At 50.8% G+C, this 21,703-nt stretch overlaps 8 protein-coding genes across 8 annotated transcripts; 2 read left to right on the plus strand and 6 right to left on the minus strand.

Moving 5' to 3' along the window:
* Positions 1-803: 803 nt before the first annotated feature.
* Positions 804-1,637, minus strand: A1O9_10218 (uncharacterized protein; the record flags this gene model as incomplete). Its single annotated transcript, XM_013400953.1, has 3 exons — positions 804-1,087; positions 1,206-1,428; positions 1,533-1,637. The coding sequence occupies 3 exons, from the start codon at positions 1,635-1,637 to the stop codon at positions 804-806; spliced, it is 612 nt and encodes a 203-aa protein (XP_013256407.1).
* Positions 1,638-1,952: 315 nt separating this feature from the next.
* On the minus strand, positions 1,953-2,273 carry A1O9_10219 (uncharacterized protein; the record flags this gene model as incomplete). The annotated part of the gene is made up of 1 exon (XM_013400954.1): positions 1,953-2,273. One exon carries the CDS (start codon positions 2,271-2,273, stop codon positions 1,953-1,955), a length of 321 nt encoding a protein of 106 aa, XP_013256408.1.
* Positions 2,274-3,345: 1,072 nt separating this feature from the next.
* Positions 3,346-4,500, plus strand: A1O9_10220 (uncharacterized protein; the record flags this gene model as incomplete). The annotated part of the gene is made up of 1 exon (XM_013400955.1): positions 3,346-4,500. One exon carries the CDS (start codon positions 3,346-3,348, stop codon positions 4,498-4,500), a length of 1,155 nt encoding a protein of 384 aa, XP_013256409.1.
* A 1,223-nt stretch (positions 4,501-5,723) lies between these two features.
* Positions 5,724-10,570, minus strand: A1O9_10221 (uncharacterized protein; the record flags this gene model as incomplete). Its single annotated transcript, XM_013400956.1, has 2 exons — positions 5,724-10,205; positions 10,256-10,570. 2 exons carry the CDS (start codon positions 10,568-10,570, stop codon positions 5,724-5,726), a joined length of 4,797 nt encoding a protein of 1,598 aa, XP_013256410.1.
* Positions 10,571-11,459: 889 nt separating this feature from the next.
* A1O9_10222 (uncharacterized protein) lies at positions 11,460-12,320 on the minus strand (the record flags this gene model as incomplete). Its single annotated transcript, XM_013400957.1, has 1 exon — positions 11,460-12,320. One exon carries the CDS (start codon positions 12,318-12,320, stop codon positions 11,460-11,462), a length of 861 nt encoding a protein of 286 aa, XP_013256411.1.
* A 483-nt stretch (positions 12,321-12,803) lies between these two features.
* Positions 12,804-14,276, plus strand: A1O9_10223 (uncharacterized protein; the record flags this gene model as incomplete). Its single annotated transcript, XM_013400958.1, has 1 exon — positions 12,804-14,276. One exon carries the CDS (start codon positions 12,804-12,806, stop codon positions 14,274-14,276), a length of 1,473 nt encoding a protein of 490 aa, XP_013256412.1.
* Positions 14,277-15,625: 1,349 nt separating this feature from the next.
* Positions 15,626-16,671, minus strand: A1O9_10224 (uncharacterized protein; the record flags this gene model as incomplete). The annotated part of the gene is made up of 2 exons (XM_013400959.1): positions 15,626-16,462; positions 16,534-16,671. 2 exons carry the CDS (start codon positions 16,669-16,671, stop codon positions 15,626-15,628), a joined length of 975 nt encoding a protein of 324 aa, XP_013256413.1.
* Positions 16,672-19,351: 2,680 nt separating this feature from the next.
* On the minus strand, positions 19,352-20,542 carry A1O9_10225 (uncharacterized protein; the record flags this gene model as incomplete). Its single annotated transcript, XM_013400960.1, has 3 exons — positions 19,352-20,164; positions 20,235-20,368; positions 20,425-20,542. The coding sequence occupies 3 exons, from the start codon at positions 20,540-20,542 to the stop codon at positions 19,352-19,354; spliced, it is 1,065 nt and encodes a 354-aa protein (XP_013256414.1).
* Positions 20,543-21,703: the final 1,161 nt, after the last annotated feature.

The raw sequence follows: 21,703 nt of genomic DNA on the forward strand, positions 1-21,703 counted from the left end.
AGGCGCGAACCACGTCTCGGTGTCAGCAAGCTATAATATTTCTTTCCTGCCGCAGCTTCGTATCTACCAATATAAAACGCTTGACTCACCTGCCAGCTGCTGTTTCGCTTCCTCCGTCATATGTGTCCAGCGTGTCGCGTTCGCAGTTGAAAAACAGGACGTCAAAATCAATATGATAGCCTGTACGGGTTCGACGACAGACTGCAAATCCTGGACATCACCGGCTGCGTCTGCGGTCCGAGCGAGAGCCCGTGGGAAAAGCGGCCACCAGAAGAAAACGAAGGGACCTGTCGTGGCCGTGGCCGGGGCTGACAGAGGTGATCTGAACATGGCATGAAGTGAAATTGAAAAAGAGAACTGAGAGTGAGAGTAATAGGGGGGGGGGAAGAGTGAGACCTACAGGTGAAAATGATATGTGCGAACCAGTCACGGCCACGGTCACGGTCAATGAGACGGAAAGGAGGAGTGTGCGGTCCAGTTGAAGGAGGAATGGGAGTATCTGAATTCTCAATCCTACTGCGAGCTCCTAAGAAGAAAGCTTGCTTGTACTGCTTTCATGTACTGCTCATACTATGCATGCATACTGCAGTCTGTGCCAGCTCGTGTTTCATCCTTTGTCATTCATGATCGCTAATATCTCCCTCCTCCGAGTCCAAGATTCCATATCCAGGGCTCCCTATCAAGAGGTGGAGCTGCAGGCGCAAGGTTAGAATAGATTGTTTGGAAAAGATGAGGGATGGACAGATCTCAAATTACCTTGTGCCAAGATGAGACTGCGTGAACAGGAGCAATAAGCCTTCAGCCTAAGCCTCGAGGTCTGTGCCATTCGACTCAGTGATGGTGGCTTCGATCGTGCCCGCATCAGCGTTCATATCAGCGGGAGCATCAGGAGCAGGTGCGACAGCCGACTTTTTGGCAGGAGTCTTGCGAGCTTTCTTTGTGGGAGAGGCATCTTGATCATTTGCCGTTGCACCCGCACCCGCACTCTTAGCTCCAATCGCAACCATAGCTGCTGCTGCATTCTCAGCATTGGACTTGCGACCTCGCTTCTTAGGGGTTCCGGCGGCGGGAGTGACGGGTGTAGCGACTATAGTTTTGTAACTCAGGTTAGTACTCGTCGAGATACGAGACTCACGCTTGATGAAGCGAATAGGCCATGTGGATGCTCAGGCCAAGGGGGGACCGGGTCTGGAGGAGAAGCTGACCTTCATCAGAGGCATCGCCAGCGCCGGCGTTGGGAGTCTCAACGCCATTGGCAGCACCCTCGTTGGCCGAGACTGCAGTTTTGGTATTCTTCTTTGTGGACTTGGGAACGGATCCAACATTTTCACCTTCTGTGAAGAGCTTCTTCTTGACCTTGGCCCACATGGAACATGCAGATGCTTCATTTTTGAGACCCAACGTTGAGGCCATGCCCGTGTAGTCAAACTAGTCGACAATCAGTCATTGTTCGTGGCAGGGAGAAGAAAGAAGGATCAGATGCCTCATTGATATTGGCACCAGGCAATATAGGAGCGACAGAGGACACATACTTGAATTTCACCGCCACCCTTGATATTCTTCAAGGCTGCACAGACAACTTCTAACTCACGGGCGGTCAAGCTGTGGCCAGACTTGGAAGAGTTGGTGTCGGCCATCTTCGGAGGGAATTTCACGTGATTGCAGGTCATGTGTAATTTTGAGGCTTGTCGTAGACCAAAGACGTAGTTGTAAGAGAGGAATTTGTGGGAGCGTGTGGCGGGGAAAAGTCACGGGATCTGAAATGATAATGAGGCAGGACATAGGTTGAGAGGTCGAGGTGTTGACCGCAGAGGACAATGGCAGTGAATACGCCGGTTCTGCCAGACCTTACTGGCAGTGAAGGGAGAGGACTTGGCGGACATATCATGTGAGTGCAGGAGTGTTCCTCTACTAGTTGGTATTAATGGTGAATATTGCCGAGTCACTTTGGCTCATCGTTGCCACCTTGATCTGGCCTCGGGTTTGACGCCTGTGAGTCGTTCATATACTTGACTCCAAATCCCTGGTGTTGTATGGCGCGCAGCCTTGCCTGGAGCGGACTCAGTTCGCACATAGAATTGAGTGGGGGTTGGTTTCATAAATCGGCCAGCTTTAACGAAGGAATCGATCCATTCGAACGAAACTGGTCTGAAAAGACTTCGAGCAGGTTTCGTGTGGGCAAGACTTAATGAGACTACGTCAGTGATAGCCGTGAGTCTCAGAAATCTGATGTCTAGCATGGCCTGGTCGGGGAGTTTCTTCGCATATTCCATTGCAGCTTTTGGAGATAGCTGAGCGTATTCAGGCAGCTGCAGAAATATTTCGGTGACAAAGGGGCGTAAGCTCCAGTTCACATATGCGAAAGTGGCAGCACTTGCAAGCCATGCTATCCAGATCAGCCAGACGAATCAAGTCAAAGTCATTGGGGATATTTACCACCACCCACGACATAGACTGGAGTCCCAGCAGCGAGATAGGCTGGGGCAATTAACACGGTGGAGAAGCTCAAAGCGCATACGGCTGCGAAGCGAGATATGATGGTGAAGTATATACGAGGATATCCCGCACTGTATATACGTAACCTCCGTTTGTACACTGTCCAGGTCTGTCAGCTCTTTCACCTGCGTTGGTATAGATATCTGGATTCCACAGTACCTGGCGGGGCAGAGGGGCGAGGCGGTGCTCTTGTGAGCTGCTCAATCTGCATTCTTTCTTTTGGAGAGAGCCTCAGATTCGGGGTGATCTGAGCTTTGGGAATGACTCTCAAGGGCACCTTGACCTTGGAGGGAGTGTCCAAGGATGTATCCTCATCGGGTCGGGGAACCAACTCTTTACTGTCTGAGGTGCCATCTCCATCTTTCCTAGGGAGTTGTTGTTGCTGCTGCTGCTGGAGCTGCTGTTCCTGATATTTGTGGTGGACCACCTGGATGGGGGGATTTCTGGGCGCCTTTTTTGAATTGCTCTTCAGCAGTGGGGGCCAGGTTGTGAATGGGGACCGGTGATGAGAAACAACATGCCGTCTAAGGCATGACCAGACCGGCGGAGCAGTGTTGAAGCTGCGCATCTAGCTCGGCCAAAAGAGTCAAACGACGGGACGGATTGATCGGCAGATCCTCAGACACAAGATGCACAGGAACAGAAGAACGAAGCCAGTGCAGTCAGTGACTGCGTCTCCAACTGGTACCCCAGGACGCGTTGTGAAACCGATAAGACACCCAAAGGGGAAGGTGTGCCGAGTGCGGCCATATTGACACCAGAGGGTGCGCTTGCATGAGAACAACGTTCTCACTACTTAACACTCGCTGACAATGGCCTTCTTTTGACTTCCTCCATCACTTCCTCAACATGTGGTGGGTGCGGGTGTCATCCTGGCTGATCATCAACACAGTCCTCCTGCTACCAGTCCATGGCTACCACACTCTCTCCGATGACACCCTCCTGAATGTACCATTACCTGAGACAGCCGACTTCGATATTCATACAGGCAACCTATTAGCCCCCATTCTCATCCCTCGAGTCCCGGGCACTGAAGGATCCCGTAAAGTCCTCCAACACTTTGTCAACTTTTTCCGCACCTCTCTTCCCACCTGGTCCGTATCCTTCCAAAATTCCACCTCCAAAACTCCCACTCACGGTGACACCGAGGTGCCCTTCATCAACTTGGTCGCCACCAGAGACCCTCCATGGTCCCAGCCAGGAAACGTGGGAAGGTTGACCTTGGTTGCTCACTATGACTCCAAGTACACTCCTGATGGTTTTATTGGTGCAACCGATTCCGCCGCTCCATGCGCAATGATTATGCATGCGATTAGATCCATTGATGCTGCGCTTACCAAAAAGTGGGAGAACACGCAGGCTCAGGGTGATATAGATCTAGACTTTGAAGAGGACAAAGGGATCCAAGTCCTCTTCCTGGATGGCGAGGAGGCTTTCAAAGATTGGACTGCTACCGACAGCATTTACGGAGCCAGGTCTCTTGCCGAGGAGTGGGAACATACCATGCATCCTGCTACAAGCATCTACAAAAGCCCTCTGGATTCCATTGAACTTTTTGTTTTGCTCGATTTACTTGGCTCGCCTGAAAATCTGCCCATTCCCTCTTGGCAACATAGTTCACACTGGTCATACGTCAAGATGGCGGAGGCCGAGCATCGGCTGAGACAATTGGGCAAGTTCAAGAGCAATCCGAAGCACGTTTGGCTACCTGACAAGGATAAGAAGGACACCGACAAATTCGCCAGCTACGTCATGCAGGATGACCACATACCTTTTATCGCTCGTGGTGTCCAAGTCTTGCACCTGATTCCTTCCCGCTTTCCATCTGTTTGGCATAAAATCACTGATGATGCAGAGCATCTTGATATCCCCACCGTCGAGGATTGGGCCCTTCTTACTGCTGTATTCGCCGCAGAATACATGGAACTGGATGGTTTCTTCGAGAAGCCGGCCGTTCACCACGCCAAAAGGCAGGACCCATTGACAAGCAAGACAGAGTTATGACAATGATGGTAACTCGGCTATTCTAGAAAGCCGAGTAATCAAGCATCGTGCTTGAATTCTGAATGCATGGAGAATCATGACTCAACATAGCATTTACGCAATGGGTATACATTCAACCAGTGATAAGACTCACGCCTGCAGTCATTGAAGTCTCCCGAAGCGCCCAGGCGAAATCCCACTGGCTCATGGGTGGACGGGGGACCACAAGAGGCTTGGCTAGTCGAATATTCCTCGATGGACGTCCCCAACTGAATGGGAGCTATGCAACTTCTCCAGTCCGACCAGCCTAGGCTGTCCAGAACAATACGCACCATACCTATATTATCGTTGAGTCACACGAGTCAAGTCAAGGGACATATATCCTGCCCAGGTTCATCTAGGGCTTGGGAACCCATTCCCCACCGAACCAAACCCAGGCCACATTCAACACATAGCGCGACTGCCATGTTGACCGAAAGCACTGTATGGCAGATTGTCACGGACTATCAGAGTGCGGCGATACGAGAGACAAATTGAGCCAATCCTTGGACTTGTGATTGGTGACGTAAAAAGCTATAAGCCGGATCCCACATAAAGAAAGCTCAAACGAGTATAAAAGCAGAATGGAACCCCAGCAGTTGCGGGCGGAGAAGAAACCCAGAAACACATTTCAGCTAGATATCCAGAAGGAGTTGCTCACCTTATGCTTGTCGATTTCCGCACCAAGCAAACAGAGAGAGCTACAAAAGTCCAAAGGATAAAAGATCTTGTAGCAATCTCCATTATTTGACAGTACTTCTCCCTGTTCACCTCCCTCTCCCCTTCCCTCTCCCCTGCCTTGCCTTGCCTCGCGCTACAACACATTTCGCATCCATCATATCTTCACCCCGGAGGCCAGGTGAGGCGGCACAGGTGCCCCTACCCACGAGAGCTTTGGTTCGAAATTCGTAACTAGACTAGTCAGTCAAGCATATCAGTCTCCTAGGTTGGAGAAACGAAATGCATTTTATATATTCGTCTACTCAATCATTACCAACCATTTAACACTTTATCCAATTTAACATCCAATATTGGGATGGCCGTGTTCGATCAAACTCCTGAAGCGCTGCACATTTGCACACATTTGGCATCAGAGATCGCTTTTTTCCCTTCTCGCTCTCACTTTTGCTCCTATTTCCACTTTCCCTCTGATCAACGCTCTTCCCTCTCTATCTCTCGGTTATCTGGTACTAGTACCACTACCATTACGCAGCCGACGCCTCACCACCCTCCATCCCATGAATGATCTTCTCCAACTCCGAGCGCTCACCACTCTTCTCAACCATGTCCCTAAACACACCATTTTCGCGTTTCATCAAATCAGACGGCGTGTCGAACTCAACGACCTTGCCCTCGCCAAGAACAAGAATGCGGTCGAAGTCAGCGATGGTGCTGAGTCGATGCGCAATCACAATCAGCGTCGAATTGGTGAATTCCTCGCGGATGGAGCGCTGGATGAGCGCGTCAGTCTCCATGTCTACGGCCGAGGTGGCTTCATCCAGGACCATGATCTTGGGCCGTGACACGATCGCGCGTGCGAGGCAGAGGAGTTGGCGTTGGCCTTGCGAGAGGTTGAGCCCGCCTTCGGAAATGCGGGAGCTGAGCGACTTGAAGACGTTGGTGTTCGTGTGTTTTGGTGTGCGGTCGTCGCCGTTGATGGTGGGTGTTGCCTGTCCACTGGCATGAACGGACGAGGTGGTTGTGGAGGAGATGAGGTGCACCCGCGCGAGAGCTTCGCGGAGTTCGGAGTCTGTGTGCTCGTCAAATGCATCTAGATTGCTTCGGACGGTGCCTGAGAAAAGGACGGGATCTTGAGGAATGATGGCCAGTCGAGATCGAAGGTCGTAAAGCTTGATCTTAGAGATGTCCACTCCATCAATCAGAATGCTTCCCGAGCGGGCTTCCAGGAAGCGGAAAAGTGACAGTGTCAGCGAGGATTTACCTGCTCCTGTACGTCCCACAACGCCGATACGTTGATTCCGTGCCACGCTGAACGTCAATCCTTTGAGCACAGGTGGAAGGTCTGGCGCATATCCGACAACTAAGTCCTCCACTTCAAGTTTCCCTTCTGTTGGCCACGCGGCGGGTGCATCGTGGCCACCTTGGTCTTCGATTGTAATGTTACTGTATTCAACAATTCGTTCTGTTGCATTCATGTCCAACTCAACATTCGAATACTGCCGGAGAAACCAAATAACACCTTCTGACATGCCGAGCGAAAAACTCAGGGCAAATCCTGCGAGTGAAGAGTCGATACTCGTAATGCTCACAATCAAAGCCGCAGTAATCGTTACAAAGAAGGCACCTAACATGTTCAAACGCCACCCCATCCAGCGATTAAAAAGCCAGAGATGCCAATATGCTCGACAATGAGTATCGATTTTCTTGTACATTCTCTCGAGATAGTCCTGTGATTTGTCGAAAGCACGAATCGTCCCGATGCCCATGAGCACAGAACCAAATTGCTCAAACACTGGTGATTTGGCATTGCTTTCCAGTCGCTTCACTTCCCTTGCACCTGCTAGATAGCGGGAAGCGTAGTAAGCGCAAACTAGGATGAGCGCGAGGACGAAGAATATCATGAAACCGGAAACGAGGAGGCCTGCGATGATGATTGAGAGAACAAACATAAAGTTGTGCAGCATAAAAGCCAGATCCATGGAAATTCGTGAGTCCAGCATGTTGAAATCGGCAGTGAATCGATTAAGAATGCGCCCTTGGGGCACAGTATCCAAAAAGCGGAGTGGTGCACGGAGGATCGCGAATGCCAGGTTCTCAAAAAGAACCCTGGACGCTTGAATGGAACCTAAAAAGACAAAGAGGTACCGAATCGTGCCAATGACCCATGCGGAAAGGGAAATTGCAACGTAGACACCCAAGTAGTATCTCAGATTGGGATCGATTTGTGTGGCCTCGAGCCTTGACTGCACGTTTCGAAGTGCACCCAAGGACTGCTGGACGAGGCGATTCTGGAAAACAGACTCGGTCTCGTACGACCTCGTCCATATACTTATCCAATACGATCGACCCAGGAAGACAGCAACCCATGATAAGAATACCATCAGGACAAAAAGCCAATAGCTGTAGCCCCCACACGCTTTGATGTACGATTTGTAGATGTTGTATTTGATCGCACCCGTCTCACGTTGCTCATCCTCGGTGAATTTCTTCGGTGCATCCCTAGGTTTTTGGTCATCGAGGGTGGCATGGGATCGACGACGACTTAGATTTCGATCAAATTCACTGGTGGTGGACCTCCTCCTGGACCGACGAGACTGGTTCGTAAGGAGTTTTTGTAGTCCTCCACCATCATCAACAATGAGAGCGTTTTCTTTTTCTGCTTCGACTTCCTCCTGCTTCTGCTGATCCTCAATATCTTGGGCAAGGATGAGTTTTAGTTTTCCGTTCTTCCTGAGCTCCTCCGTCCTCCCTGCCACTTCGACAGTGCCATCCGACAGAAGGACACTATATTTCGTCCTTGATAGACAAAGGGCAACATGATGCGTCACAAGAATTCTAGTTCGCCCTTCCCCAAGCTCTCCTGTCAGGGCCTCCTCGAACAATTGTCGACCAACATGAGCATCAACTGCGGAGAAGATATCGTCAAGAATCAAAATCCCTGCTCTGGAGTACAGGGCCCTTGCAAAGGAAACACGCCACTTCTGGCCACCGCTGAGATTGATCCCATTAGCACCAATATCTGTTAGCTCCCCATCTTCGAGCATTTCCAAGTCTTTGGTAAGTGCACATGCCTTGAGCACTTTTCGGTATCGAGTGTTGTCAAGTGGAAGACCGAAAAGTATGTTGTCGCGAATTGTCGCATTCTCAATCCAAGGAATCTGAGCAACAAAGGCGATAGAAGATTCAATACACCAATTGCCCTTATTGGCAGCAGAGTCATAGCGGTCTTCGGCCAATGGTGCCTTGGGTACTGTCAGAACTCCATCCAGCACTTCCGCTTCACCGATGATTGAAGCAAGAAGCAAGCTTTTTCCAGAGCCTGTCCGGCCTGAAACAACACTCAATTCTTTCTTTGGGAAGTCGATGTCCAAGTTTTTCAATCTAAATTGAGCTTCCTCTTGCTCTATGTCATCGGCTGGCCATGCTATAGTTGTATTCTGAAAGGAGATAGTATCGCCAGGCTGAGCATATTCCGTCCTCTCAGGCGCATCAAGATAATCCTGTATCCGGTTTGCCGAAATGATGGCATCCAGAAGATCAGTGACCATCTCAGGAACGACGGCCAAAGTCATCTCAATTTGTTCAAACACTGAAATTGTTGTGAATGCCACAGATGCACTCAGTTCCTTGTGAATGAGTGCATAAACAGCTAAAGAAATTGCAGACAAAGTGACAGGTCCAAATATCCAGATGCTGATCAACATCGTGTCATATCTAAAGACCTGCCATTGTGTATCCAGCTCTCGTTTTCGAGATCGCAGGATCTTATCGTGCCAGTTGCGCTCGAGGGCACTGAACTTGATTTGGCGTATGCCTTGAAGTGCTTCAGTGACAACAGCCATCTTCTGATCGCGATACTTCATAAGATCATCCTGTGCAGCCGCATAACGTTTCGCGGTAATTGCGTTCAGGGGAGTGATTGCAAGAGATGGCGCCAGCCCTGTCAACAGCGGGATTGGTCCGATCAATTTGAGCAGGAAACCACAGGCAAGGACCATCTTGATAGCAGAGCCGAGAAAGATGTCGTTGAAAGATGCGAAGTCAGCAATACGCTTGGAGTCAACTCCGACGAGATTGATGGTGCTTTGCCTTGACTTCTGAAAGTCTTCTTCGGCGTCCTCTTCGGACAAACCGGACTCGTCGTTTGGATCTGCATCTGCATCATCATTAACTTCACCATTCGGTGGTACTTCCCCATTTTCTGCAGGGGCTTTTCCTTCCCTTTTCTTTCCTGCCCCTTTGACATCCTTTCGCCGAATGGCTTTACTGAATATAACTGCCGATAATTGTTCGTAGATCGGTACACCAATCTTCAGGAATATGACGAAAAACGCCCTTGCCTCTAGCCAGGTAGAGAATATGTCGGCAGCACCCAGGCCAATCACGAGCAGCCAGGAGCGTAGAGCAACATCATCACCTGCGTCGCGACGTTCCAGGGCTTTGAGGATAGCGTAGAGAGCGACTTGAGGCAGGAACTGCGTGAATGAGGTCATTGTCTGAAGACCCCATTGCTGGAGAAAGATTCCTTTTCGTGCCCAGAAGAGAGTCTTCCAAAGTTTATCTTGTTTCTCAACAGCTTCAAACTCGCGCCGTAGTTCTCGGGAGCGCGCTTCATGGCCAACTTCTGCCAGATCATCGTAATTCAGGCCCCTGTTATTGACTGCAGTTGTCAATATAGTCCCTGGCCACGTGAAAGAAATCTTGTTTAGTACAGAGGTCGTATGTTGTCGGTCAACGACATGCCCATTCCAGTAAACATCAGGACGTCGCGGGATCAAGAGGCTGGCAAGGGTGAGAATGAGTCCAGCCGCGAGCTGAATAACTGAAAGAGTAAGATGAACGTTTCGTGGATATGGATTTACACGTGACTGCCACAACGAGATGTTCTCAAAGGCCACTGCAAAGAAATGGAGTAGGGACGATATTCCAGTCCAAATTCCCAGGTCGTAGCGTTTCACAGAAGACAGTGTGGTGAAGATTGAGATCGCTTGAAAGCAAATGCAAACCTAAAAATGAGTCAGTCAAGCGATCCAACGAGTTTTCTGCCGAGTCTTACCCAGGTCGCAAATTGAAGCCATTGTTCGATGGAAAGCGAAGTGTGAGACCGTGAGGTTGTGAGGACCGCGCCGATTAATGCGTCGGCGCTGGCAATTGCTGAGGTTAAGATTAAAATTATGCGTGGGAGGAAATCCGAGTATGCTTCTTGAGACTCCTCAGTAGCTGTTCCATCTTCATCCTCGTAGAGGCCTGGCAGTTCTGAGTAGTGATCTTTTCTCGCTCGCACTCGTTCTAGGCACTGATAGAGTGCTGGGACTGATAGTGCAGCTACCGCTGCAAGACACGAGATCGCTATTGCCAGAGAAGCTGTCATGTGGTGGAGCATAATTGTGCTCGTAAGAAGTGGCATGAGTCCTCAAGTTTCGAGGTGGCTTGAACACAGTCTCTTTTACAGCATCATTTTGAGTGATATGTGGTCAGGAAGCGCAACTGGTCAATATTGAAATATTCGATATTCGACCCAAGTGGCGGAGGTTACAACCGCATGGGTAACCGGTGGAGCTGGAATCCACGGAAGCCGAAGCAATGCAAATATAAAAACTCAATCGGGAGCTGTTTCGACACAATGTACTTTTACGGGAGTGGTAGTTCCGATGAATCTGGTGCTGAGAGAGAAGAAACAGAAAACAGCAACAGTTATCACCTACAGTTACTGTTGTAAAGTGATCTTCAAAAGTTTGGGAACTAAAATGCTCCTTCCTACCTTGCCCAGTTGCATCTCACACTCGTATCCGAGAGCTGCATTCAACAACTAATCAGTGGACGGAGACTGGCGAAGCTGTCCAAAACCCCAATCCACATCTCAGCTAGTTTCATAGCTAGAATGAACCCACTACTTTGCGATTGGATGGATTGGTGAGATCCACCATCATTGACTCACTGCCTCAGGTCTTGCAGGCACCTGGCAGGCACCCAGGCACCCAGCCAGGGCCAAGAGCTCCAGATGACTCATCCTGTCTGACAAGTCTGCAAGTTCGTCGCAGCGTTTATCGTGGAGTCGTGTCGTGGTGGAGTAGGTATATGTATATATAACAGGTACGTGGGAAGGCCAAAAGGGAACCAGATAGATTCAGGTGACTGAAATGTAGATTCGATATGCTCATCCATAGAGATGTTTGCGCCTTTATATTCCATGCTATATAGTACCAAACGCCGAAGCGCCCTTTTAATCATGTGTCAACACTTTTCCCCAGATCAACCTTTTACTCTGAATCAATGACTACAACCTCTGCCTCAGCTTCGCCTATGCTTTCAACCTTTAGTTCGTCATTGGCGCTGACTTGAGTCACAAATGCTGCATCGCCCTCGCTCAGAATGGCGTTGTCTCGTCCGTCAATCCGGATCTTAGCTTTTCCACCTTTCGTTTCGGGCAAGTGGACGTAAACATTTCGCCCCGATTTGGAAGATACCACATCTCCTCCGCCGACCTTGTAAGTGAAAGTCTTCCCTTGGGGAATAATGCTTGCACTGAAAACAAGATCTGCGTGGATAGGAATGGTACCCTCAACACTTGGCACTGCGGCCTTTTCCTCGTCAAGCGTTGCATTTGGACCAGCCTTCAAGGGTGTGATGATAGTCACAAATCCTTGTCGCTTGGATTCTTCAGAGAATGTGCTTGTGTGATATGCAGGAGGCAAGTTCCGCTTCCACGGCAAAGCCCAGATTTGCAGGAAGTGAACCCAGCTATCATTGTGTTCGTTGTATTCGCTATGTGAGATGCCTCGGCCACCGGTGGTGAATTGCACATCTCCACGGTGTAGTCGGAAGAACTTGTTTTTGTCCTCACTTTCTTGACCTTTCTTTTGCATTGAGTCCCTATGCGTCAATTCTCCGCTGAGGACATATGAGAAGATCTCAGCGTTCTGGTGATGATGGGTGGGGAAGCCCTCGCCTGGCTCGACTCGATCTTCATTCAGGACACGGAGAGAGCCGAATTGAGTGTATTTTGGATCGTACCAGCTGGCGAAAGAGAAGGAATGTTTGGTGTCGAGCCACCCATGGTTGGCTGTTCCTCTGGTCTTGGAAGGCCGGTGGACAATTTTAGCGTGGGAGAGGCCTGACATTGCTTGCTTGAGAATGCTTGAGGCTTTCATAGAAGATTGTTGGGAAGTGTTGCTGGTGTTGCTGAGCATGTGAGTTATTGCGGTTGCTGCGAGTGCTGTTATTGCTGTTGTTATTGCGGTTATGAGTAGTGATTTCTGATGGAGAACACGACATGACATTGGGAAAGAAAGAAAGCTATATATACTTAGACCTGAAGGTTGCCAGAGCCTGGTGGCAGAATCCAGAAGGATATTGGTTCATGATAGAACGGTTGGTAAGGATTAGGATATCGATTAGGGCAGTCCCCAGAATCACACCTGCCAATCTTAGTCAGACACTTGCAGTTCGTGGAAATCTCTTGGCATTGACGTCATCCAGTCGGAATTACCCCCTCAATCCAGCGCTAAACTACTTCCTGACGTTAATTAATCGTGCACTCGGGAACCCTCTGTCTATTGCCATATCATCACCATACGAGTACGCGCCATCTTTCAACCTCATGAATGACAGGACATAACTCCCAAGCTACTATTGAGAATCCCTTCGTCAAACGCAGAAACAAATCCTGGGAGTTGACAGCACCAGATTCTCTCAATAGGGGTGTATCACCTCCACCACGTGCCCGACCCAAGCATCGAATCGACACCACTGCCAGTCCTAGGAGGTTCGTACCAACTAAGTCAGCCACAGCAGCTGTCGAAGCCGGCGAGGTCGAAGTTGAAGACCCTGTGTCTTTCTTCTCCACAAAGTTACTCAATGCCCGCTTACCTGACTCCGTGAACCGACCACGCCTCGCCCACCAAGCGTGGCTGGATCTTTATCAACGAAACCTCAATGACCGAGGCCATCACTTTGTCATCCACCAACATGACCATCCGATCGCTGGCACCCACTATGATTTGCGCTTGCAGTGTAATGCTAGTAGCTCTATCAGCTTTGCCATCATGTATGGATTACCGGGGGACCCCAACAGTGTCCGCCAAAATCGCAACGCAACTGAGACTAGAGTTCATAATGTATGGAACCACCTGATTGAAACTGCCTCATCTGATACTGGCACCATGCTGCTATGGGATACCGGCGAATTCTTTGTTCTTCCTTATAGATCAAGCCGCTCATCTAGCTCGAATACACTCATGGACAGTTCTACCTCTGACTCAGATGTTGGAGATATCAGGGAAGAGTCCGAGCCTCAAAAGCTTCACCAAGCGTTCCAAGCGCGAAAGATAAAGCTTCGCCTCCACGGGACAAAGCTTCCTCCAAACTATACGATCACTCTTCGCTTGACGGCTGAGAATAACCGGCTGGAACAGCCAGCACCACCATCCTTCAGACGCCGACGACGGCACAACTCGGCCATGGCTAGAAAGCAAGATGCAGAGACTTCCGAATCAAGTCAAAGCTCCTCCCGAGAGTCACGAGATGGACGCACCACCGAAAATAGAAGCCCGCGCGGTCCCCACTTAAAGCAAAGTGTCTCCTCGCTTCACCGGCTGGCCTCGCCACCAGCCCGCAAACGATCTGCTGGGGAAATCGACTATGATATGTACAAGAAGAAGAGGCAGAAGGAAGACTCCGCCATTGCAATCCTTGCCGCCTCTTCCGATCCCAACCCAGCACAAGCACCTTCTGCGGACGAACGAATCCGACTCCAAAATGCGTACCCAGGCGCAAATAACAGTATCAACTCCATCCACCAGCGTAAGTGGTTCCTCTCGCTCGACCGCCACGCTTGTGGGTTTACACCAGCGAAGGATCCTAAGACCGGTCAGAAGATATGGCGGTGTCGCCGTCGTCAGCGCGGTGATGCAGATGCAGGTGCAGATGAAGAAGACGCCGTGTTCAAGAAATTCCACGTCTTAGGCCGTGACCATGAGACCAGCGTCCTCACTGGCCGTAAGGCAGCAGATATAGCGAGGGACGAGGGCTTGATCGGCTATAGGCCGCGGGGCGGCTGGAGAGGTATCACCGAGTGAGTGAGCGATTGGAAGGTCGTAAGCAAACTTGCTCAATTGTCAACCATGTGACGAGCAAGATGTCAAGGATGGGTGCACACGAATCGATTGCTAGGGCTTGGTGACAGGGCGACGAAGCAATCCTTGATGGCTCTGGAGACAGACGCTTAATACAGCCTGCTGTGAAGGATTTGGATGTATAGCCAAGACTCGTAGCTGACGCAGAAAACCGCCAGCCAACCTGCCTTCACTGTTTCCACCGAGGGTCATCCCATTCAACACCCCCAAAAGAGGGAAAAGAAAGGTCGACCGAGCACAGAACAAGCTAGGCCTTTCCCCATCATGTATTCGCGGCACCCACAATCATTCATTTCCCAGACGAAACTAAGAAGGACACCTCGTCGTCTCGACACCTCGATTTCTTTTTTGCGAGAACGAGAAGCAGGCCGCCGCGGCCGAACTACGGTGTCAATTGTATTAGCAGGGGCCCCAGTCTCGCTCTCGGTCCTCTTCCCTTGCCCTATAGGAGACACTCTCTTGTGATATTCCATGGCAGCAGCAGTAGCAGTAACAGTAGCAATCACAATGCCACGACAATGCCACAACCATGAGATCGAATCCACATGATGTCTTCCGATTCTTTCATTCGTCCACACTCCTCACTTTAGTCCTATAGCGAAAGTAGACCCTGTCATCCGCAATGCATTGGAACGCTATCCGTCCGCCCTCCCTTTCTCGGAAATATGAAACAGACCGACAGACCAAGCAAAAGAAAGACTAGAAGAATAATAAAACAAATTGGAACCCTTATATACGCTACCAGGTATCGTATCGTATCGTATCATATAATATATAAAAAGCTGAACGCCGTAGGAAAAGAATATAAGTATTGCTATTCCTATTCCTGATCCAAAAAAAGACGTCTTTCCCACTACTGAACGCCGTTTCCCCAAAAAGTCCCTTGCCCCAAGGCGCATTTTTTGGACACAAGAGGCAACAAAATGATGCAAATGTCATTGAATTGAGGTGGTCTGTTCCTCTTTCCAGTCCCAGAGTCCCATTGCTTGAGCTGAGTGACTGAATCAAACAGCGGTTGTAGGGATGACGTTGTTCCCTTTGGGGAGCAATTTCTTAGGCCCGGAGCCAACCGCTCCAGTCTTATGGGACCAAAATAGTGAGCCAATGCAAAAGAGCATTGCTCCCCTAGTCTTTCAGTCCCAAACAAGCTCATCCCTACAAAGGGGCAGGCGGTAACACAGGCACGGCGCAGAGCACCCATGGGCGCGCCCCGAACACCTAGGGATCATCCAACCATCCAAAAGCATCCTTCACCGTGAAGGTGAACACAACTAGACTCGAGCACTGTATCTTTAGACATGCTGAGGTCGGAATGGCTCATAAGCTGTTCCTCTCTGCGCCTGCTGGCTTCCAGGACCGAAGTTCGTCAAGGGGACGCTTTGGTGGTCGCTGGGGCCCATGTAGGGGCTTCCGACTCTTTCATACGTGTATGGGGTCTTCTCAGCTCTCGTGCGCCTAGCTTCTTTGCTGCCGGGGTTGTACGGGCTTCGGCCACTGCAGCAGCAGACCGACAGGAACCAGAAGAAACCGGCTCCAACGGCGAAGGCGGAACCGATCCAGGTGACGGAAAGAACCCTGGTGCCGATGTCCGAGTCAATGCCGTAGTCGTCCTTCAGGCTGTTGTCCAAGGCGGCACGGAGCACGACGTAGACAGCCGTGGTGGTGATGGAAGCAGCGACCAAAAGAACCCACATTGCCGTGGCGCAGAAGGTAGTGAAGAACGATCCCCAGCGCGAGAATATGGCTGAGATGCCGACCAAGATACTGATCGCTGCAGCGGCGAGTGCACCGGTGTACAGATAGAAGATGGCCTTGGAGGCATTGTGGTAGACTTTCAGCCCGTCATTGAACTCCTTGGGGATGAAGGTGTCCACGTCAACGCCGGTGTTGTTCAAGCCCCAGACGTTGATGGGGTTGAACCAGAAATACGCCTTGGGGTCTGTGCAGTTCGCATAGACGTCGTCGCCGTTCCAGCTGCAGTAGCTTCGGAGGTAGATTGTGTAGAAGTCTTTCATGCCCAGTGACTGCTTCGCAGCCTGCAGGGCTCCTGCCAGGATGGTGGAGTTGGTGTCGCTGGAATCGCCGACGAGGTTTGCGGAGGACGTCAGGGTCAGGTTTCTTAGGTCGATCTGTGGCGCAGGATATACATGTCAGTTATGAGGCCGCAGGGGAAGAGGCAGAGAAGAGAAGTGTTGCTTACCTTGAGGAAATATAGATCGTCAACAGTCTTATTGCGGTCAATGGTTCCCGCGATGAAGATCAGCACCGTACAGACGAGCACGGCAATTGTGAGAAGAAAGGGTGCTGTTATACAGCATATGCGGCCTGCTGAGACCATGTTGACGACTGTGAATATCCTAGGCAATCAAAAGGTGCGATTTGGTTCTGTCTAAGTGCGAGAGCTGCTCGAACTCAGCTGAGCTGATTACTAGTACTCGTAGGTATAATAGGTTCGTATTGGCGGCACTAGACCATGGACCTTTTCCCAATGCGGGGAAGCAAGGTCGCCGATGGAGAAGGAGATCCGTTCCTCAGTAAGAGGGTTGAGATGAGTTGTTGGATATGAACGGAGTGCTGTTCTGTCGAGTTTGGCGGGTGCGGTGATGGACTTGACTGATGCAGGAATCAGAAGAAAAAGAAGCAACAAGTCAGGGTAGGAATCGAGTGTCGTGAATTGGGGCCGTAAGCACTCAGGGCAGTTTGAGAATTGTCACCCTCACTCACGTTCGGGTGCAGCGAGTCCCAACTGAGGCGAAGGTGAGCCTGCGGAGGCGGCGTTTTCCAGGTACGGTACGGATACTCTGTACGTAGGATGAGGGTCCCACTAAACGACGTGAGCGTGATGATGGTGTGGCCTGGTTCCTCGGTATGGATGAATAATCTAGGCAGATGAAGAAAGACAAGAAACAACAATAATCAGAACGATAGAGAAATAGAAATACAGGACGCCGGATCGCTTAAGAAAAGCAAGCAGCTGTTTACTACTGCCTCGTCACTTGTTGTAGGGCCTCAGCCCTCATCCCTCGTCCCTCAGCCGTGGCACAGCGAATGCGGCATCATCTCTATTGGGGCGTAGCAGGGCACAGCCAAAACGAGACAGACACGGAGTGAGGCTGAGGCAGCGGGCGAGGAGGTGGCAGCTTAGGTACTCCTGCTTTACGGAGTGCACCAGTGTCCCCCTCAGGGCTCCCCGGGCCCCTCACAGGCCTACGAGTGGAACCGCCTAAGCTAGAGGATGGTTAGTTTCCCAGGCTAAGCCGGTGTCGGTCCAGCCCCCATTAAAACGGGTGTTTCATTAGCCCTAACTACTCGTAAGAGGGTGGTATCATCAAGGGCAAAGGAACATTCGTGCGCAGAATTAATTACTGTGCACGCGAACTGATAATGGAGACATTGAAGCCAAAATCTGACCATCGGTGACTTGGGCTTTGTCACCTCACCTGTGCGGCGGAGGAAGATTATTCTGACAATCCTCTCTACAGAGGACCTCCTTCACCAAGGCTCAGACTAGGGACAGCTCAGCTAGGATTGAGCCAAGCTTCCTTCTCGCCCAGCACCCCCCTAGACCGTACCCAACCTAGGGCAGTAGCGTCCCATGGAGGAGTGTCCCCCAATCTAGAACTCTCGGAGAACGAGGCTCTTTTGCATTTGTTCAGACGGTTCACTGCTACTGCTAGCTGGTGGCTAGTAGCTAGTGACTACGAGGTAAAGTCGCACTTGCGCAGCCCCCCATCGATCCGTACGAAGGTTTCCGGCTCCCGTCCTGCGCAATCAAGCAACCAACTGTATATACCATGGGGAGTGAAACTAACATATGCTTGTCGTTTCACTACAGCACTTCTCGCGATTTCAAACCCTCTGGCGCAGAAGGTCTACATACCAAGCACTGTACGGAGCACAACGCATCAGGTTTGTACGATCGTCGATACGTACTGTAGTCATCCAAGTTGGCACCAGTGGGTGGCACTAGCGCGTTTAGATCTCTGCTTTTCGCTTGCCGAAAGATCTCGTCGCTGCCCGTCGCAGTACGCGCCACACCAATCACATCAACCCCTCGATACCTTCCCGTTATAAATAGACAGGCTTGGGTGGCCACGAGCACTCGCTCTTTGCCAGAGTCACTCCTGGGCCTTTGATTGCTTAGGGGCGCTGCGTAGTGCTTTTCTTGGAGGTGGGATCGTCTGAGTTCGAAAAATGTTAGTTACGACGATGCTCCATTACTGTGTACGAGTAGGCCAGACACTCTGCATGGCAGTTCATTTGATGTTGGTGTGCCGGTCGTGTATTACGTGTTGTGACCATCGGACTTACTCGCCACTTGGAGCACCCCGGTGGCTGGAGAAGTAGTCTCAACACGTGTCTTCGTGACGACGCCTACCCTCTGGCTGGTCATACATAATCGCTGATAGGTCATGCCCTCAATCGAGGCATGTACGAGTACGGAGTAGGAGGGACACGTGTGTGACGTGTGACGTGTGTCATGTGACATCGAGCTTACGAAATCTATTTCTCGGCAGGAACAAGCATTCGCAAATGGACTCTATTCCATTATTTCATTATTACTCGATGCTAGATGGCCCACAGACTCAAAAGCCCTTGTCTCAATCCTGCGTTGTGCGTGCCAGTGCCGTGCTTCTCGAAACATCACGTCATCTTCAGCAGTCGAGGAAGACTTCCATGTCTACATGGCTGGCAGAGAGGCATCGAATTGATTCCAAGGAGCCCAAACAAGCACTTCAGTATTTGCATCCTCGATCTCATCAAATTGAAAAGAAATTACCTTCTCGACATCACTCATTGTGCGAACACCCTGTATGCTCCCTTAAGATCCTGCGCCATCCCATTTTCCCACGGGGTATTTTGTTTTCACAAACTCTTCTTTATCCGCAGTATGGCTTCGACGGTCAAATCTTGCCGCTCAAGATCATTGCGGCCTTCCTCGTGTGTGTTGCGGTGTTATAGAAAAGTCTCTTGTGGAGTTAGGCGGCGACTGGGTGCTGCCCAGCGTGTTGGCCTTCTCAACGTATTAGTTTGATGGAGACGCTACCACAGAGGAATGACTTACCGTTGGTTCCGACTGGAGCCTCTTCCTCTTCTTCCTCTTCGTCATCCTCCTCCTCCTGTTCGTATTCTCCGTGCTGACCTGCGGGAACCCAGCCATCGCGATCGCTCTTCATTGCAGGGTCTTGACCACTCAAGTCCACGCCTTCGCCTGAAGCAGCATTCTTCTTCCTGCGTTGGCTCAGGTTGCGCGAACGTACGGAGAGCTTGGAGCTGACAACCGCGTTCGAAGACACCCAATTGGTAAGTGCATCTTCGCAGTCCTGGATGATGGCTTTGGAGGCCTCATAGCCATCGTAGGCAGCTCGGGTCTCGCCAGGAGTCACTGGGTTATCATCGATGAGTTCAAGGAGATGCTTGCCATAGCCAGCAATGATGGCCACTTTCTCCGAGTGTTCCCGGATAGCATCAAATTGATAGGTGAATGCAGCCTTGAGCTTTTCGCGAGTGATGTTGGACAGCTGAGCTTCTGCAACCAAAGACTCGGCCTCGGCACGAACCAACTCTTGCTCGAGAACGACAATTCTTGGGCTGTTGGGTTCCTTGTATTTGAGCTGAGCAATCTGGTCGGTGATCTTTTGCTTGCGGTCTCGTGAGGGCTGGACTGAAGCTTCGATGTTACGGATGGACTTGATAGTCACACGGTATTGGTCGTAGCGATCGACGAATTGATCTTCCAACTCGCCAATTTCATAGACCAAGACGCCGAGCTTGTCGGTGACATCACTGACATCCTCATCGCAGCCTTCGCCCCACAAAGAGAGTTGTTGCTGTGGATTAGAGTTAGCCCGGTTTTCAATCTAAGGCAGTTCCTGAACACTGTCCGCGGGAAATACTTACAGCAACTTCCATTCGTTCTCTGCCTACAAGCTCAAGACTGCGCATGACATTCTTTTCCATCTTGACGAGCTGGGAAAGCTTCTTTGCGAGATCTGGGCCGAACGCACCAGCCGTCCCCTTTCTAAAAGCATGGCCTATTCTTCGCTGTCAGTTGAAGTTCTGGGCACTTTGCAGAACCATTCGAGCTTACCGAAATTGCCGCGGCCGAAGAGGCGACCGCCTTTGGTCGAAGAGGCTGGTGGAGGAGGGTTTTCAATCTGGGAGGCAGTAGGAGCGCGCGATTGGCGCATGGAGTATGTGCGATGCATCTTGAGAAGTGGTTATGAGACAGGTGATGACGCACTGAAGAGAACACGAGGGGTTGCAAAGGGGTTCAAGTGGCGGTGCGCTGTAGGACAGGTCTGGTACGGTCTCTAGATGAAGAGTGGAGGACAGGTTCAAGCAACAGAATCTTTCAGATACTTTTGATAGCAGTTGTTAGGAGGTAACAGTGTTGTGAAGAATGGAAAGATGGGAAAGGGCACCAAGGTCAGCGAAGAGAAGGTAGTAACTAGTAGTAATTCAGGCGTGGCGGCGGGTTCAAGCTGCAGCTGTTGTGCCGCACAGGTGCGAGTGGAGGACAATGACGTCCCGGATGATAGCGGAGGCCCCCAAGGATCTTGGTGGTCGGTGGTCAGAGCGACGCAAGACGCAGGACTCGAGAGGCACAGAAGGCCAGAGAAGACGCCAATGGCACTGGGGCTCCCCTGGACTGCCTGGGGTCCATGGGCCTGCACCGACCATTGCTCTATTGCTGGGGCCACCGCCCACATCAACCCACTTTTTCCACTCAACCTTCGCCCACTGCACCAGTGAAAACCGGTGCAAGGACAGTAACAAGCCACAATATGAGGCAGATAGGACCAGCCACAGCGTCACTTTCATCATCGACTCCACAGCAACAGCCAGGGATGTGTCTCTATGACCGTGGCACCTTTGGCTCCAGGGCGACACTCGGCAGCAGTGGAAAGGTAAACAACGTACCAGAATAGTTTTTGTGTTCGGCTTGCAAAATGTTGGAGCGGGCGCAGGTACGGAGCACAGGCACGAGGAGAGAGCTGGAGCTTGCAAGGGGATCAGGGAATGGCTGCAAGAAGTTGGAGCTCGATGGCTCGATGGCTCGAAACTCGAAGCTTGAAGCTTGGAGATCGTCTTTCTGACGTTTTCACAGGAGGATGGATGGCGCTTGGTTCGATGGTTTGGATTTTGGCGGCAAGCTTAATAACCCGGTCAGTGCTCAGTGCTCACCATGCAGCTGAGTAGTGCACAGTGTTCTCCGTACACACAACGCTGTCAACGCTTCATTGCGAGTACGTCCCGTCGTCAAAGCAACAAGCCGCTCACGTCATCGAGTTGCATGTCCACATCAGGAACATGAACTTTGACACATGGCTCCAATCTTCCAATTTCTGAAATGCGACCGAGGGGAA

Source organism: Exophiala aquamarina, assembly GCF_000709125.1.
Source record: "Exophiala aquamarina CBS 119918 chromosome Unknown aczIA-supercont1.12, whole genome shotgun sequence".
Classification (NCBI taxonomy): domain Eukaryota; kingdom Fungi; phylum Ascomycota; class Eurotiomycetes; order Chaetothyriales; family Herpotrichiellaceae; genus Exophiala; species Exophiala aquamarina.